The following is a 16,129-nucleotide window of genomic DNA, read 5'->3' on the forward strand; positions in this document are numbered from 1 at the left end:
AGAAGACGTTTTTTTAAATGATTTCCCTTTTCGTCTAGATCCATAAAGTCTTGAAATGTCCAGGATGATTAAAGTACTGCTCCACACCTTAAATACATTCACATGCTTTTTTATCCTCTGCTCTTATTACTCTACGATCACTCGAGATAATGATGTTGGCCTAAGGTCATCATCATACCCAGTGCGAATCGTTTATGGTTTGTCAAAATAAAGTCAACTTCAATTACAATTCCATTTGGTTCTTGATTAGTCGGACGAACTGACAAAATTATTTACAGAATGACTGCGAAAAAGGACATTCTCCCGAAAAATGCTCTTTACTGCTAACTGTTCCACTTCAACAAGAGGGAGACAAAAGACCTAAAAACTACAGATCTATCAGCCTTCTCTCAATAACTTACGAGAGGTAGTCCTTACCAACATTATCAATCGTCTAAAAATTTGATCAGGCAAAGAAACGTGTAGGCTTTGCAAGTCGTCAACGAAACTTCAGATTTTATCAGTAAGATTTTGTGTTGGATTCACAAATTTTGGTAAAGTTTTCAGAAAATCTGTACTGACAGCCCTTGAGAAACAAGGCATGGATTCAACATGTCAGTATACTGAAGAACATACTTTAAAAATATATACAGAGGAATCTAGTTTGTCCCTATTAGGTGGGACGACCAGTCATCCGGAACATCGGAAAATTTGGTTATTCGGAAATTTAGAAAAAAATTACAATGACATTCGTTAAATGGCGTGAAAATACATGTTATGTTTATTTCCAGATTAACAAGAGTTACATTTCTTTACATTATATTTAAGCAGATATAAAGCAGTCAGTTCTGGAAACGGATGTGTGTGTTTATGTGCAGCACAATCACGTGGGTCCTTTCACCAGTAGGAGTTCCACCGAAGCTGTTTCCGCCTGGTGTTCAAACAAAACCGTTATTTTTCCAGCTGCGTTGTTGCTTCTCTATTTGTCATAATGCATTCATACTGACGCCAATATCGTACGCTAATCCGTCGTCGCTATCATTACCTGCAGACGAACGAATGGCGATAATTTCGTCACAGAAATCATACCGTAACTAGTTCATCTAACTGTCAATGTGTACGACCACTTTCTCTTTTATGTCATTTATATGAGCAGCAAACAGGGGAAAGTACTGTCCAGGTCAATATTAGTTTGTTAGCCGACACCAAGATCCTTGTATGGCTGTTGGCTAAATTTAAATTTAATGACTCTTCGTAGATTGATGCCCCTATTACTTCTGGAATATCAAGTAATGCACAGTTACTACACTAAAACTAAAAACAAAAACAAAAAACAAAAAGTTCCAGATTAATATCGTCCGGATACACAAGGCTCCAGCGTACGTCAATGCTGCAACTTCCACTGGTCTTCACAAGATAATGAGATATTCAAAATTGAAAGAATTCACGCAATTTTTAATTGCGCATCACAAAAACTATTCTCAGCAGACGTAGAGAAAATCTTTAGATTCACAAACCTGGAAAATAATCATTTCTGATTTACGGATGACATCGGAATATGTATCTCTACATAAGATAAATGCAACAGCAAATGGAAGAATTTAAGAGAGCTCGTTTGAAAGTAGAACTGAAAACCTGAATTTTCTTTCATTAATTTTGAAACAAATTTCAGTTTCATATTTTTGAAAGTTCTTCTAGGTGTGAAAACATGCAGTACAATTTTCAGTTTCGTAATGCAGCGCCTCACGCTTCCTGAACGCTTAGGAATCATTTTAAAAATTTACCATATTTGCAGTTCAGTTTTGCGAGCTCATTTCCTCCCTCCCCCCCCCCCCCCCCCTCTCTCTCTCTCTCTCTCTCTCTCTCTCTCTCTCTCTCTCTCTCTCTCTCTCTCTCTCTCTCTCTGGCTACATCAAAGACCACGCCTATACTGACAAGCCACAAATTTTGTAACATTTGGAGGCGGAGGCGAACAGCCGTCGTGCTATTGCAGACGTAAACCACTAATGCCGGACAGAGCGAGTACTAATTGGGGTCGTCATGTGCGTCAGTGTGTTCAAGGCTGTGGTCGATATCGGAACGATATTTTATTTAGAGCCCAACTGCAACGTCTTTGCTTCAAAATAAGGTACTATTTACTTTGATAAGTTGGGTGGTTTACTTTTTTAAATTTTAAAACGTGTAACTTTTAATGAAAGACCATTTGTTGCAATAATAGATTAGATATATCATCCTCATATCGAAATGAAAATGCTACGAATTAATAATGAAGTCTTACGACCGGCTGATGAGTTTTAGTATTTAGCACAGCTGAAGACAAAGACTGAATTGAGAGGAAAAGAAAAGTAAGAACGGCCTTTCGGTAAACAGTTTTGGCAACTAAGCTTCTAGTGTGTGAGAAACGGAAAATTTGCAGTCAGTGAATATTAGCAGTTTCGACTTACAGTAGTGGGAGTTGCGAAAGCCGTAAAGTAACTGTTCAGCGAGCAGCAGAGAGATGTGTGTGTAGAGAATTACTAGATAAACCAACATATGGATCAGGTAACAGGTTGCATTTCTAGAGGTATTATTACCTTAACAAAGAAGAAATTTACGGTGGGCTACGTACAGCGAGGTGAATGGATAGTAGATGGAGGCTGAAAGTATTTTGCAGGACCATTTGCAAGTCGTGAACGAGAATATAGGGGAGAGTAGTGAATATGGAAACTACTTTGTACGTAATTCATAAATTTTGAGAATACTTCTGATTGTTTTCAACCAAACCTGTAGTAACAGTGCTTTATTTCTAAAGCACCAATTCAACCTACATAAATATACCGAAAAATATTTAAGTACATCACGTCCTTTAAACTCCAACCCCTTAATGAGGAATCCAGAATCGATACGACAGAGATTACTTTTAACCCAACTATTCTTTGTGGTTCTACACTACATTTTGTGATTTTTAACATGTAAAAAAGAATGAAGGTGGTTAGTATACACCCGAGGCGTCCACACTTCCTTTAGATCACGTACTGTTTGCAAGAGCTTAGTAGATCAAGACTGAGTTACTGTTCATAAGTCAGATTTGAGTGAAAAATCTAATGCAGTGAATGAATTGGAATTTAGCGAGACATGAAGCCAAGTGAAAATACGGTAAACTAACCAACGAACGCCGTATCGCATGAGAGTTTATGCTTTAACGTCCCGTCTACGACGAGCTCATTAGGGACGGAGCGCAAGCTCACAGTGGGACGGAAATCACCTGAGTCCTTTTTAAAGGAACCATCCCGGCATTTGCTTCTCAAGCGATTTACGAAAAACATAGGAAACCATAAAGAAGATGACCTGACAGGAATTTGAACCTTCTCCACACACACACACACACACACACACACACACACACACACACACACACACACAAGTCAGGTCATGCCAAACACTGCAACCTGAAAAGAAAAAATTAGAGCGAAAAACTCTTCCATTTCGAACTCAATACAACAAACGGTTCTGTATGTCACTGTACTGTGTTTGTTGGACGTCCCAAAAATAATTACACACGAAAGAACGCATTTCAATGCCTATACTTTGGGCAGAATAGGCTCACTGCTGTTCTCTGCACTTTGGATACGACAGATGGTGATGCTGAATGAAAGGTTACGCCTGTCTCCATTGTTCCTTTTCCGGGTACTTCCTGCTTGACGGTAGCAACATGACAAAGTCACTAGCACAAAATAGTACAGAAATCTGATGACAAGAGTAAACAAGAGTAAACAATGAAGTGTAGGAAACTACGAAATCGAGGAGTCTGTAGAATCCTGGTTACTACGAACGAACATTGTTACTAAGCGACAGCTATACGAATTTTTCCGAGTTAACTGCCCATACTGTTCTGTTCCTCACGTCCTCCATTATATGGTGATCCACCTATCTCTTTGATCCATGAAATCAACTCCCACCATAGCACTGTTAGTGGAATCCACCGAAATGCCACTGAATCAACCGAAATGCTACTACAGATTAGAAGACATGTCAGATACATTTCTCCTCAGTACGTTTTCAATATCTGGTTTTAAATACGTAAAGGTAGCGTTTAAATTCTCCGGGCTAAAACAAACAACTCACAGACTAAACACGAACCTATCTCCGCTGCTAGTAAGAAGTTACGAGAAATGGCGAACCCTTTTACCATTAGTCCTACGGGTCAGCTTATCCTGCTTTCACTATCCGTTTTATATGCTCTTTAATGCACCCCCAATGTCATACCCACCCACCACACGATTTAAGAAAAGAAAACGGACACCAATAAAGGAATAAAACAGAAAACAGAGTGGCGTAAGCCTCCTTCGGTCCCTCTAATGCCATCTACGAAAAGACTGCACTTCCTGCTGAAACTTCAATCTACATTGCGGGATTACTGGCCAGAAGGGAGTGCATTTATTATGGCGTACAAACGTTCAAGCTCCTATTGGTACTTAGAAGGGTCCCAAAGCGCTGTACAGAAATTACAAAAGCCAATATTCGACTAGCAGACTAATAGATGTATTACGGATATACTGAAGGTCATAACAGTAGCAAGAAAAAACGACAGACATCCACTTGCTACGGTTAAAAGGGTATCGTGAAATTTTACGTAACGAAATAGTCTATCACACAGCGAAGACGAACATTACTGAAGTAGAATTCCGTCTAACACCACTCTATGATCTGCGATTCAGTAAGTTGCTTACTGCGACTGGAATTGTGAACAGGATGTGTTCCAGTAACATAAGGGCAGACACCAAGGGGCCGTACAACTGGCTATCTCTCCTCAACCATGATTGGACTATGTGGAGCTTAATAGACGTCATGTGGCTTCCATCATTCGAGCGCGGATGTTAACCCACACATTCAGATCGATTGAAACGTCTAGATTCTGAACACTGCGATGAGAGAGACCTGGCTAATCTAATTTATGTAACACTGGATTTTCAATAAACACAAAGATGCACAAGAAGTACTGTACAGGAATGTGGTTCCAAGGGTTTCCCTGTCTACGGATCTAACAACCTTATTCTACGAATTCGATGCAAATAAGTACAATAATAAAGCGAAATATTTAAAGGACGTTGATGTACAGATTTACACTAAAGCTGGAAAGGATTCTTATGGAATCAGCCCAGTTAGAAAACGTTGAAACTGTTTCTTTTAAATAAAAACTCAATACATTCTTCCATTCTTAACTTTGTATTGTTGTAACTAGAGCTGGCTGTATGGTATGCGTTGGCCAACACCGTAGTAAATATATATTAAATATTTTGACGTAATACCAGAGTCAACCATCGTCATTTACTTCGTGAGACGCCAAAAATAAAATTCTCCAAGCGTGGGGTCGGCGAACTGTGAGAGAGGGTGGGACGGGGCGGAGGGAGGGGTTGGAATCAATGGATAAGGGGGGAGGCAAATGGAGAAGGTCGGGGAAAGAAGGAGAAACTTGGCGGTGGTAGCTTTAAGTAGTATGTTGTTCTATGGAATGTTAAGAACGGCCACGCGCAAAGATCTTGCGAGAGTGTTCTACTGTTTGTTACGTAAGTACTTCCGCATTATTTGGCTTGTGGAGTAAGATCTAAACATGACCTATGTTTTAATTATTTCCATAAAAATATTGCGGAAGATGAAATGTATTGTGTGTGAAGCCCGTAAATGGTGCCAGTGTCTTGACTACCGAACAACATAGGGACTCCGACTCATTCTGTAGAACCACTTCACGTTTCATCGAATCCTAATGGAAATATTTCGTCTTTGAATAACAGAACCACTGATATTGTTCCTTTAGACTGGTTGTTGAAACTGAACTACTGCAACTTCAGGAAGCTATCCTTAATGTAAAAGTTATAAAATCGGTTTTGAAAACGATATAAGCCACTTCAGAGGAAGCCACTTCTTCCCCTGTGGTTGACGACACCATTCATTAAATAGTTCGTTAACATTTACAATATTTCAAATCGACAAAGTTTCTGAGTGTTAAAGCGTCTAAAAAATTAATATTTTTCATTAATAACTATTAATACAACAGTGAATAGCTTTAATTTTCGTTGCTGGAAAAAAATTCGGCATCTTATCTCTTTCTCGGTACATTTTACTAACTCCTATGTCATGAAAAATCCTCTTTACTGAAAATCTATTAATGTCCTTTGGAAGAATAAGGGCTGACTGAAAAATCGGATCATTAATCAAACAATAACACGTAAGATATTAAAAAACTGAACTCTCCCAAACTGGGCTTCACTAACAAACTTCGGTGAAAATTCAGCCAATTGACAAAAGTGGCAAACGGTGCTCTCGTTCAGTTTATGTCCCACATCAATCAAATCCCTAGAGATCCACCATCCGTTGAACTTTCTACTGTCACTTTTTCAGTTGAAATTTTTAACTTATGACAACCCTTAAAAAACTGGTTCCTGTAGTTAACAGCTGAGACGTCTGGCACGAATCATAAGTCTATCTTTGTTTCGGGGAAAGTGTTCCCTGCTCCATATCTCATTCAAAAAACAGACTTGTAGTGACAATATGATAAAATCGCGGTCTTTATTGTCAATATTAGAAACTGCCTAAAAACTAATACAGAAGTACAAACAAACTGTCTTGTGTAAAACATGTACACTGTACTCACGCTTTCTACCACCTTTCACGTCCAAGTGATCTGACACAGGAACCAAGAGTACTAATAAATACCGTAAATAAAGTACCAACTGAAATGATTAGCGCTGGAGAGAACGTATAATATTACAAGAGGGAGACTTTATATTTCTAGACGATACACCTGAAATATTACTGGAAGATGGGCCTCGGAAAAGTCTGATTCTCCATTCTGTAAGAGCACTTATTTGTAGAAGTCCTAAGTAACAGTGATAAGCACTGTAGACTGTTCGTTGTTGAGAACTGCATACAATTTATCCCGAAAGGTTTCTAAACAACAAGCAACAGCTTTCTGGAGTGGCGTATGCTACGGAGCGTACTGAGGAACTATTTATTCTTACATAACTGGTAGTAATAACCGTTACGCTGAGTATGTTAGTAATGTTAGTATTGCTATTACTCATCCTTCTGCAGTATCACATTAACATCCGATCCAATAGAGTAATGAGGATAACGCGGTGAAATCAAAATAACCTAAGCTTCATCTACGAAGTAACAAGAGAACATTTAATCGATGCAATGAAGCTTACCTCTTGCAGCAAACGTCACTTTGTAGTTTTTTCATTCACCGCAGAATTCTAAGTGCGAATGAACATACATAGTAATCTATTTTAATTTCGACTACAATATCGTTGGCAACATCGATACCTCTAATCCTACATTATTCTATCTCTGCACCAAAGAAAAAACTTACTTTCAGAAACCACTTTTCGTTGACGTGAAACTTCTCCGTTTCTTCCTTGAGTTCCGTTGTGTGTGAATAATTTCTCAAGAAAAGACGTGTATCGTGGATGTAAGACGGCAACATTATTACGCATTCATTTACGGCGCAAGCGTTTGGTTTTTACAGGGGAGAATAAAACGAGTAATTTTACCCCTCTCAGTTACAAACGCGGAAGAAAAAAAAAATATCGCAAAAGTTCACGAGCTTACGAAGAACTTGTGGGTATGGGAACTTGCCTCATGTTACAAAAACATTTTTAAACATCCGTAATATCTAAGTGCTGCAGCATGTCCATGACGGTCAGAACCACAAAGTTTTTCTCCTTTTATGATAGCACCTTCGTTAGCATTTCGCATCACAAATGATATTATGGTGTCAGTTAGTGGAGACAGAAAATTATTTTTTTATTCTGCTGCTTCGTCTTGATACGTTGCTGGTTTAGGAAGAACGAAATTCATAAAGAAGTGAGGGAGGGAAATGTTTATTGTAAGAGAATACTAACGTCCCAGTTAAATGATTATGGGAAAGTTAGAAAATGTAAATATGAACTAGGAATGCACATCGGATGCACTAATGTGTCTTGCGTGTTGTAACTAACCATTTTGCTTGATAAAATACCTTCGAAATCCCACATTCCGTTTAAATAATCAAGAAAACAAGAGCAAATGAGTAAGAGGGCATTTAATGCAAACTACATAAGATTTCTAATAACGCAGAGGTCGGGGGGGGGGGGATATCTATAAAACTACAGTTATACTACGCCCACAAGACGACCAGGTAAACATATGTTAAAGTGTGCTGAACGCATGTTTCGGGTAGGTGTGAATGACTCCGCTTCCACCAGATGGCGGTAGTTAATGAGGCGTTTCCCTTTTGGCAGGACAATACCTTACGTTCTGCGCAATAACCGAAGGTTCTCGAGCGTGGAGTCACGCACCAGTTAACAGTGCGGAAATGCACGGCCGGTTGCAAAAATGACTGATGATCGCAAGGCGGTCCAGATGACGCGCAACAACAGAAAAATTTAATGATTTAGAGGACTGGCACATTTCGATTGCGCGTAATACAGGGCATATCGGCTTGACACATTTCAGAGTTTAATCTTTGTTGCCTCATCGATACGCAAGAATTACACCCACCCGCCCCGGAATCCTCTGGAGTAACGGTTCGCAAAAGTAACTAGCAACTTGTGGGAAGCATGAAATGAAATATACGTATATCGTCCAAAAAATGCACTCACATGGATACACTGCAACCTTTCACGAACTGTAGATTTCTTTTATCCGTTAACTATTATGATGAAGTAGACATGCTTAAGTTTCGCTTCATGGAATAAACATACGTACTACCGCAGTTTAAGCTGGTAGGAAGAATGCTGCGGAAACAATTCTAATTACGAAGGGCTGCCATTGAGAATGACATACGCAGCGAAAAAGCAAGAACGGCTTGTTACAATGTATGAAGTGATAAAGATGACGTTGCTACATGTGTAACTACAGAGAAGTCTAAGTTATTTACAGCTTAGTGAAACTACAAAATAAGGACTAGAGTACCCATCCCCACACATGAAATAATGCAATACACGAGAAGTAGACAAGTTAACACTTTACTGACTTCCACAGAACAAGAAAAAACCAATTTTTTTCGAGTCAAAAAGCTTTGGTTAGTGTTTGACAGCCCTCCCCTGTGTTGACATACATAGTGTAGCCCTAGGTCTACGTTAGGTTGAGGCCGACTTTTTTTTTTGTGAAATTGTTAAGCCAATGAGTCTGAGTAGAAAATAAATACTTTAGCAACGGATTAACCTATAACGTAGACCGATGTGTACGTTTAAGTCATATGTACCTAACTTTCCGTCAAAATTCGAAGTGAATTCAGAAAAGCTACACTACCAATCTCTGAAGAGTAGTTTGGTGCATGTGATGTACATTTATCTTGCATGAATTACGAAAAAAGCGAGAGGGGGGGGGGGGGGTGTTTACGAACCTTCGTACGCTTTAACTTAAAATTCACTACTGTCTCATAGGAGGAATATACACAACGAACGCGAACTACGACGTTCTACCTCGTTCCCACATTGCGCTACGCGGTAAGTGGGCTACAACATACAGGAATACCAAGCAAAGCAGAGCAAGTACCTACCTCAACAGCCATTTTACGGTCGGTGCCGCTTCTTTGGTGATCGGATCCAGGGAAACAAATTGATAGTGTTTAGAGCGTCGCAGAGGCAACCGCGCGCGGCAAAACGTGGGGTCGACACGTGTTGCACTGCGCTGCCCGCAGACGGCTGGAGCCCACCTCTACTCACTGCCCTAACGGCTGCCACAGCTGACGGGTCGGAGTGAAATGGGGTATGAAGACTGCCCACTGCGAACGCGCCATAGCGGTGCTTGGCACGCCCTCCTGTTCACCTCACTCTCAATGCTCATATCGGTGCACCCGCACTGCGATCCGTCGCTAGGTCGTGCAATCTGTCCGCAGATCGCACAGAGCAATCTGATTAACGGCATGCAACGTGTAACAATATGGTTCCCTAGTTGAAATTCGTCTGCCTATAAATAGGCGCGGTGGTGTAATTGTTTTGATTTCGCTGTGGCGACGAAGACTAAGAACTTTACATCATCTATACTTCTTCAGGGAGAACAAACCACTCTTAAAAGTGAATTCATGATTGTCTTTTTTTTTAAGACGGAATCCAAGTATAAAAAAAACTGACAACCCGAAATTTAGCATTTTGAAGATTCTGCTGTTGAAATTCATGGAATGTTCACAGCAACGGTCACGATATGGAAGGCGGCTCCTGGTGACTGAGTTGTTTATGACGGAAGTAGACGCTATGTTAAAGCCTTTAACTTCTTTACAGTAACATAACATTACGTGGATATTTTAATTTAAATGTTTAGGGCACAACTATTATACAGCTTAAAGGTTGTCATTTCATATAATCTCTCTCTCATACAACTTGCAACAAGAGTTATAGTAACCAGTACATCAACATTTCAGAAACATCGCGTCAATATTTGCAGTTACAATACAAGAACAAAAACTGAAAGAAGTAGTGAATTGACGATTTTAGAAAATACTTGCGAAATACTGATAGGAAAAATGTGCACAATAAACACTGTGTCAATGAAAAATGAACTGTTTAGAAATGTTTTTTCTTGGAAAATGTAGGCTGTGTTACGGAATACAAGTTTATTAAATGAAAATTCCTGTTTCTTTACATTTTTTAGTGATTAACTGGCACTGCTGCACCAGTTCATTTTCCACAGCATACCCTCCCGACGGTGGCGTCCCAAACACTGGTGGACTGCCAGGTAAATCGCTTGTGACGGGGGCGAAGCAAGTGACCGATTGCTTGCGATATTGCCAGCGATGCGTCGCTCGTGTACGTGTGGCACGAGCAACGAAAGTTCAGCCGAAATCAACCGATTAAATAAGGCGCGAACGTAAACATTACTAAATGCTCCAGGTCAGTCTGTTACCAAACTCTTTATTAGGCATTCACATTCGTTGGCTTCGCCAATTCACAAATTATCACCTCGGCCCTCTCCCTCCCCCCACTCCCCACCCATCTCTCTCTCTCTCTCTCTCTCTCTCTCTCTCTCTCTCTCTCTCTCTCTCTCTCTCTCTGTGTGTGTGTGTGTGTGTGTGTGTGTGTGTGTGTGTGTGTGTGTGTGTGTGTGTGTGTGTGTGTGTGTGTGTCCTGCCACATTAAGTTCCGACTAATTTTCCATCTATTTCAGAGAGCGCGAAATACGGTAATAAAGTTACAGGAAGCATCCGATTATCATGGCTCACGAATGGGACTGCACGAACAGCCTGTATCATCTGGAAATACTATTTAACGTATTTACAAAACATGCTACGCATCACAGCTGAAAGTTCACTGCATTACTTACACTTTATTCGGTGGAAACTGATAAATTATTTACTAAGTTACACTTGAAACACAATGTACTTCGAGCACTAAATCGTTGAGGGTTTTCAAGACGCATCAGGCATCAACTGCAAAAGACTTCTAACAAGGGAACCTCCCCATCGCACCCCCCTCAGATTTAGCTATAAGTTGGCATAGTGGATAGGTCTTGAAAAACGGAACACAGATCAATCGAGAAAACAGGAAGTTGTGTGGAGCTATGAAAAAAATAAGCAAAATATACAAACTGAGTAGTCCATGCGCAAGAAAGGCAACATCAAGGAAAGTGTGAGCTAAGGAGGGCAGTGGTCCTGTAGTTAGCGTGAGCGGCTGCGGAACGGGAGGTCCTTGTTTCAACTCCTCCCTCGAGTGACAATTTTACTTTTTTTTATATTCGCAAAGTTATGATCTGTCCGTTCGTTCATTGACGTCTCTATTCACTGTAACAAGTTTAGTGTCTGTGTTTTGCGACCGCAACGCAAAACCGTGCGATTAGTAGACGAAAGGGCGTGCCTCTCCAATGGGAACTGAAAACATTTGATCGCAAGGTCATAGGTCAACCGATTCCTCCACAGGAAAACACGTCTGATACATTCTATACGACACTGGTGACGGCATGTGCGTCACATGACAGGAATATGTTGTTGACCCACCTAACTTGTACACTTGGCGAATGGGTAAAAAGATTCTTCTACCTTGCCAGATTTAGGTTTTCTTGTGGATGTGATAATCACTCCCAAAAAAGTGATGAAAACATAACGGACGGACAGATAATAATTGTCTGAAAATTGTCTGAATAATTGTCAAGTCTTCCCTCACTCGGGGGAAGACTTGAACCAAGGACCTCTCATTCCGCAGCCGGTCACGCTAACCACGGGACCACGGCGCTCCTTAGCCCACACTGTCGTAGATGTTGCCTATGTTACGCATGGACTACTCAGTTTGTATATTTTGCTTACCTTTTCCCCACACAACTTCTTCCTGGTTTCTCGATTGATCTGTGTTCCGTTTTTCAAGGCCTATCCACTGTGCCAACTTATAACTAAATCTGAGGGGGATGCGATGCGGAGGTTCCCTTGTAATGCACCGTGTTTCGTATTACTTGCGGCAACAATTCTCCAATTGTTCTTCTGTTCGTTCCCTTTATTTTCAGACAACGGTTCTCGCAATCCCATGTTAAAAGTTTAACACAGTAACTCTATTCGCAACACACTTTGCAGGCAGTATCCACAGATACCACTGAATTGTACGCGCAAAATTATATCACAGTACGTCACACAGCTCTCGAGATATTACGTTACAAACACCGAGATGCGAGAGAAACTACAAAGCCCTCAACCATATAGGTTTTTACATGCTTAATGTCAAATATTTAACAAATTATCTTGCTTGTAAGTTAATCAGACGTTGATGTTTTTTAATACATGTTGGTTCGATTCTTTAAAGCTTAAGGAATCGGACGTGGGGCGTTTAATGGTACCGGCACTTTATTAATCGCGACTCTAATTTGTTGAAACTAAATATTTATAAAAATTTCTACTTAAATATTGTATAAAAATTCCTGCAGCACAGTTTTTATGGTAATTTTTGCATACCATATATTTTACAAACAATGAAAGAGTTCGTCGTTCACAAAAATGATAAGTGTGTATTGCACAGTATAAGTGTGTATTTCCTTACAGAAGACGTACCTGATGAAAGAAAAATTAGGGCATTCAGATACTACATAATAATTACTAGTTTTATTTAGACAGAATTAGGATGGAATATCAAACGATCTTGATCGTTGTTCTGCACACTGAGCTGCGTACCAGGCATACTTGATCAATTTTAATGCACAAATGATCAAAGTTTAACAATAGTGTTACGCTAAAAAACCTGACGTGACAAAAGAGCTATCGGAAATTATATTGTCAGAAAGTTTTCTGAATAATGCTTTATACTGTAGAAAAATTTCTTTATTGATGGGCTAAACCACACTATTAGTTCTGGATGGAATATGTGATAAGATTTCAAAGTGCTCCTAAGATTGGAAACTCACTATCAATGTTCAGAAATCCAAAATTGTGAATTTCACAAAACGAAAAAACATAGTATCCTATAACTAAAACATCAATGATCACCTTTGGAATCAGCCAACTCATACAAATACTTGGGTGTAACACACTGCAGGGATTTGAAATGGAATGATCACATAGTCACGGTCGTGGGTAAGTCAGTTGGTACACTTCGATTTATTGGTACAATACTGAGAAATGGCAATCAGTCTACAAAGGAGATTTCTTACAAATCACTCGTGCGGCCCATTCTAGAATACTGCTCAAGTGTGTGGGACCCGTAACAGATAGGACTAACGGGGTATACTGCGTGTATAGGCTACGGAGAAGGGCAGCACGGATGATCACAGGTTTGTTTAATCCACGGGATAATTACACGGGGATACTTAAGGAACTCAACTAGCAGACAACTGAAAACACCATTTTTCATTAGTTATATGGCAGGTTTTCAGTCATCACCTGATCTGGGGTCATACAACCAAATGCTTCATATTTATTATAGAAATATCCCATTTCTCTAAGTAATCAAATGCGATGGTATAGAAAGCCATTGCCTCTTCCTCAAATTGTTGTTACTGTCGTCTTCAGTCCTGAGACTGGTTTGATGCACCTCTCCATGCTACTCTATCCTGTGCAAGCTTCTTTATCTCCCAGTACCTACTGCAACCTACATCCTTCTGAATCCGCTTAGTGTATTCATATCTTGGTCTCCCTCTACGATTTTTACCCACACGCTGCCCTCCAATGCTAAATTTGTGATCCCTTGATGCCTCAAAACATGTCCTACCAACCGATCCCTTCTTCTAGTCAAGTTCTGCCACAAACTTCTCTTCTCCCCAATCCTATTCAATACCTCCTCATTAGTTACGTGATCTATCCACCTTATCTTCAGTATTCTTCTGTAGCACCACATTTCGAAAGCTTCTATTCTCTTCTTGTCCAAACTATTTATCGTCCATGTTTCACTTCCATACATGGCTACACTCCTTACAAATACTTTCAGAAATGACTTCCTGACACTTAAATCTATACTCGATGTTAACAAATTTCTCTTCTTCAGAAACGCTTTCCTTGCCATTGCCCGTCTACATTTTATATCCTCTCTACTTCGACCATCATCAGTTATTTTGCTCCCCAAATAGCGAAACTCCTTTACTACATTAAGTATCTCATTTCCTAATCTAATTCCCTCAGCATCACCCGACTTAATTCGACTACATTCCATTATCCTCGTTTTGCTTTTGTTGATGTTCATCTTGTATCCTCCTTTCAAGACACTGTCCATTCCATTCAACTGCTCTTCGAAGTCCTTTGCTGTCTCTGACAGAATTACAATGTCATCGGCGAACCTCAAAATTTTCATTTCTTCTCCATGGACTTTAATACCTACTCCGAATTACTGATATGAAACAGCTACAAATCGCCCGCAACGCTTCCTGATCCGTATGTCCTTTCTTGACTAAATACCACTCATTTTTGTATTCATCCAAAAACTAACACCTTCCCTTTCGATCCTTAGGGATTTTCGTAAGGTATGATAAGTTTATTAGGCGGTAAATAGTCAACAATAACACCATAGTCATCGAAGTACACGTTACTATACACTTCACGCCCTGTATTCCAGGAGTGAACGCTTCAAACGTTACTAACTTGCACTCGTTGTACGTATTAAGTTTATGAAGAATCTTCTCATCTGATTGCTATTCAAACGGGAATTGCCCGATTCCTCCGCGTGACCCTGCTCAAATAGTTCCAGCTTCGTACTAGAGAACAAGTCTGGTATTTTCTCGAACGATGACGCTAGATCTAGAAGTTTCCTGCATCATCGATACGGAATATGCAACGCCATCTGTGAGACGATCTTGTCAACACAAACTAGTACCTCCAGGCTTCTTCCATATATACAACCTTCTTTCACGATTCTTGAACCAAGTGGTAGTTATGATTAAGTCATGCTCTGTGCAAAATTCTACCAGGTGGCATCCTCTTTCGTTTCTCAGCCCTAATCCATATTCACCTACTACGTTTCCTTCTCTCCCGAATTCCAGTCACCCATGACTATTAAATTTTCGTCTCCCTTCAATACTTGAATAATTTCTTTTATCTCATCATACATTTCTTCAATTTCTTCCTCATCTGCAGAGCTAGCTGGCATATAAACTTGTACTACTGTGGTAGGCGTGGGCTTCGTGTCTATCTTGGCCACAATAATGTGTTCACTATGCTGTTCGTAGTAGCTTACCCGCGCTCCTACTTTTTTTATTCGTTATTAAACCTACTCCTGCATTACCTCTATTTGATTCTGTATTTAAAACCCTGTATTCACCTGACCAAAAGTCTTGTTCCTCCTGCCACTGAACTTCACTAATTCCCCCTATATCTAACTTTAACCTATCGATTTCGCTTTTTAAGTTTTCTAACCAACCTGACCAATTAAGGGATCTGACATTCCTCGCTCCGATCCGTAGAATGCCAGTTTTCTTTCTCCTGATAACGACGTCCTCTTGAGTAGTCCCCGCCCGGAGATCCGAATGGGGGACTATTTTACCTCCGGAATATTTTACCCAAGAGGACGCCATCATCATTATCCATACAGTAAAGCTGCATGCCCTCGGGAAAAATTACGGCTGTAGTTTCCCCTTGCTTTCAGCCGTTCGCAGTACCACCACAGTAAGGCCGTTTTGGTTAGTGTTACAGGGCCAGATCAGTCAATCCTCCAGACTTTTGCCCCAGAAACTACTGAAAAAATTGCTGCCCCTCTTCAGGAATCACACGTTTGTCTGGCCTCTCAAC

At 40.2% G+C, this 16,129-nt stretch overlaps 1 protein-coding gene across 1 annotated transcript in view; it reads right to left on the reverse strand.

Moving 5' to 3' along the window:
* The window catches only part of LOC126278886 (probetacellulin-like), a 408,506-nt gene extending 401,242 nt beyond the window's left edge, over positions 1-7,264 (reverse strand). The window contains exon 1 of the mRNA XM_049979163.1: positions 7,167-7,264. Coding sequence (XP_049835120.1) covers positions 7,167-7,201 — 35 coding nt within the window. The 5' untranslated portion in view covers positions 7,202-7,264. The remainder of the gene's footprint in view (positions 1-7,166) is intronic.
* Positions 7,265-16,129: the final 8,865 nt, after the last annotated feature.

Source organism: Schistocerca gregaria, chromosome 1 (genome assembly GCF_023897955.1).
Source record: "Schistocerca gregaria isolate iqSchGreg1 chromosome 1, iqSchGreg1.2, whole genome shotgun sequence".
In the NCBI taxonomy this organism is placed as follows: domain Eukaryota; kingdom Metazoa; phylum Arthropoda; class Insecta; order Orthoptera; family Acrididae; genus Schistocerca; species Schistocerca gregaria.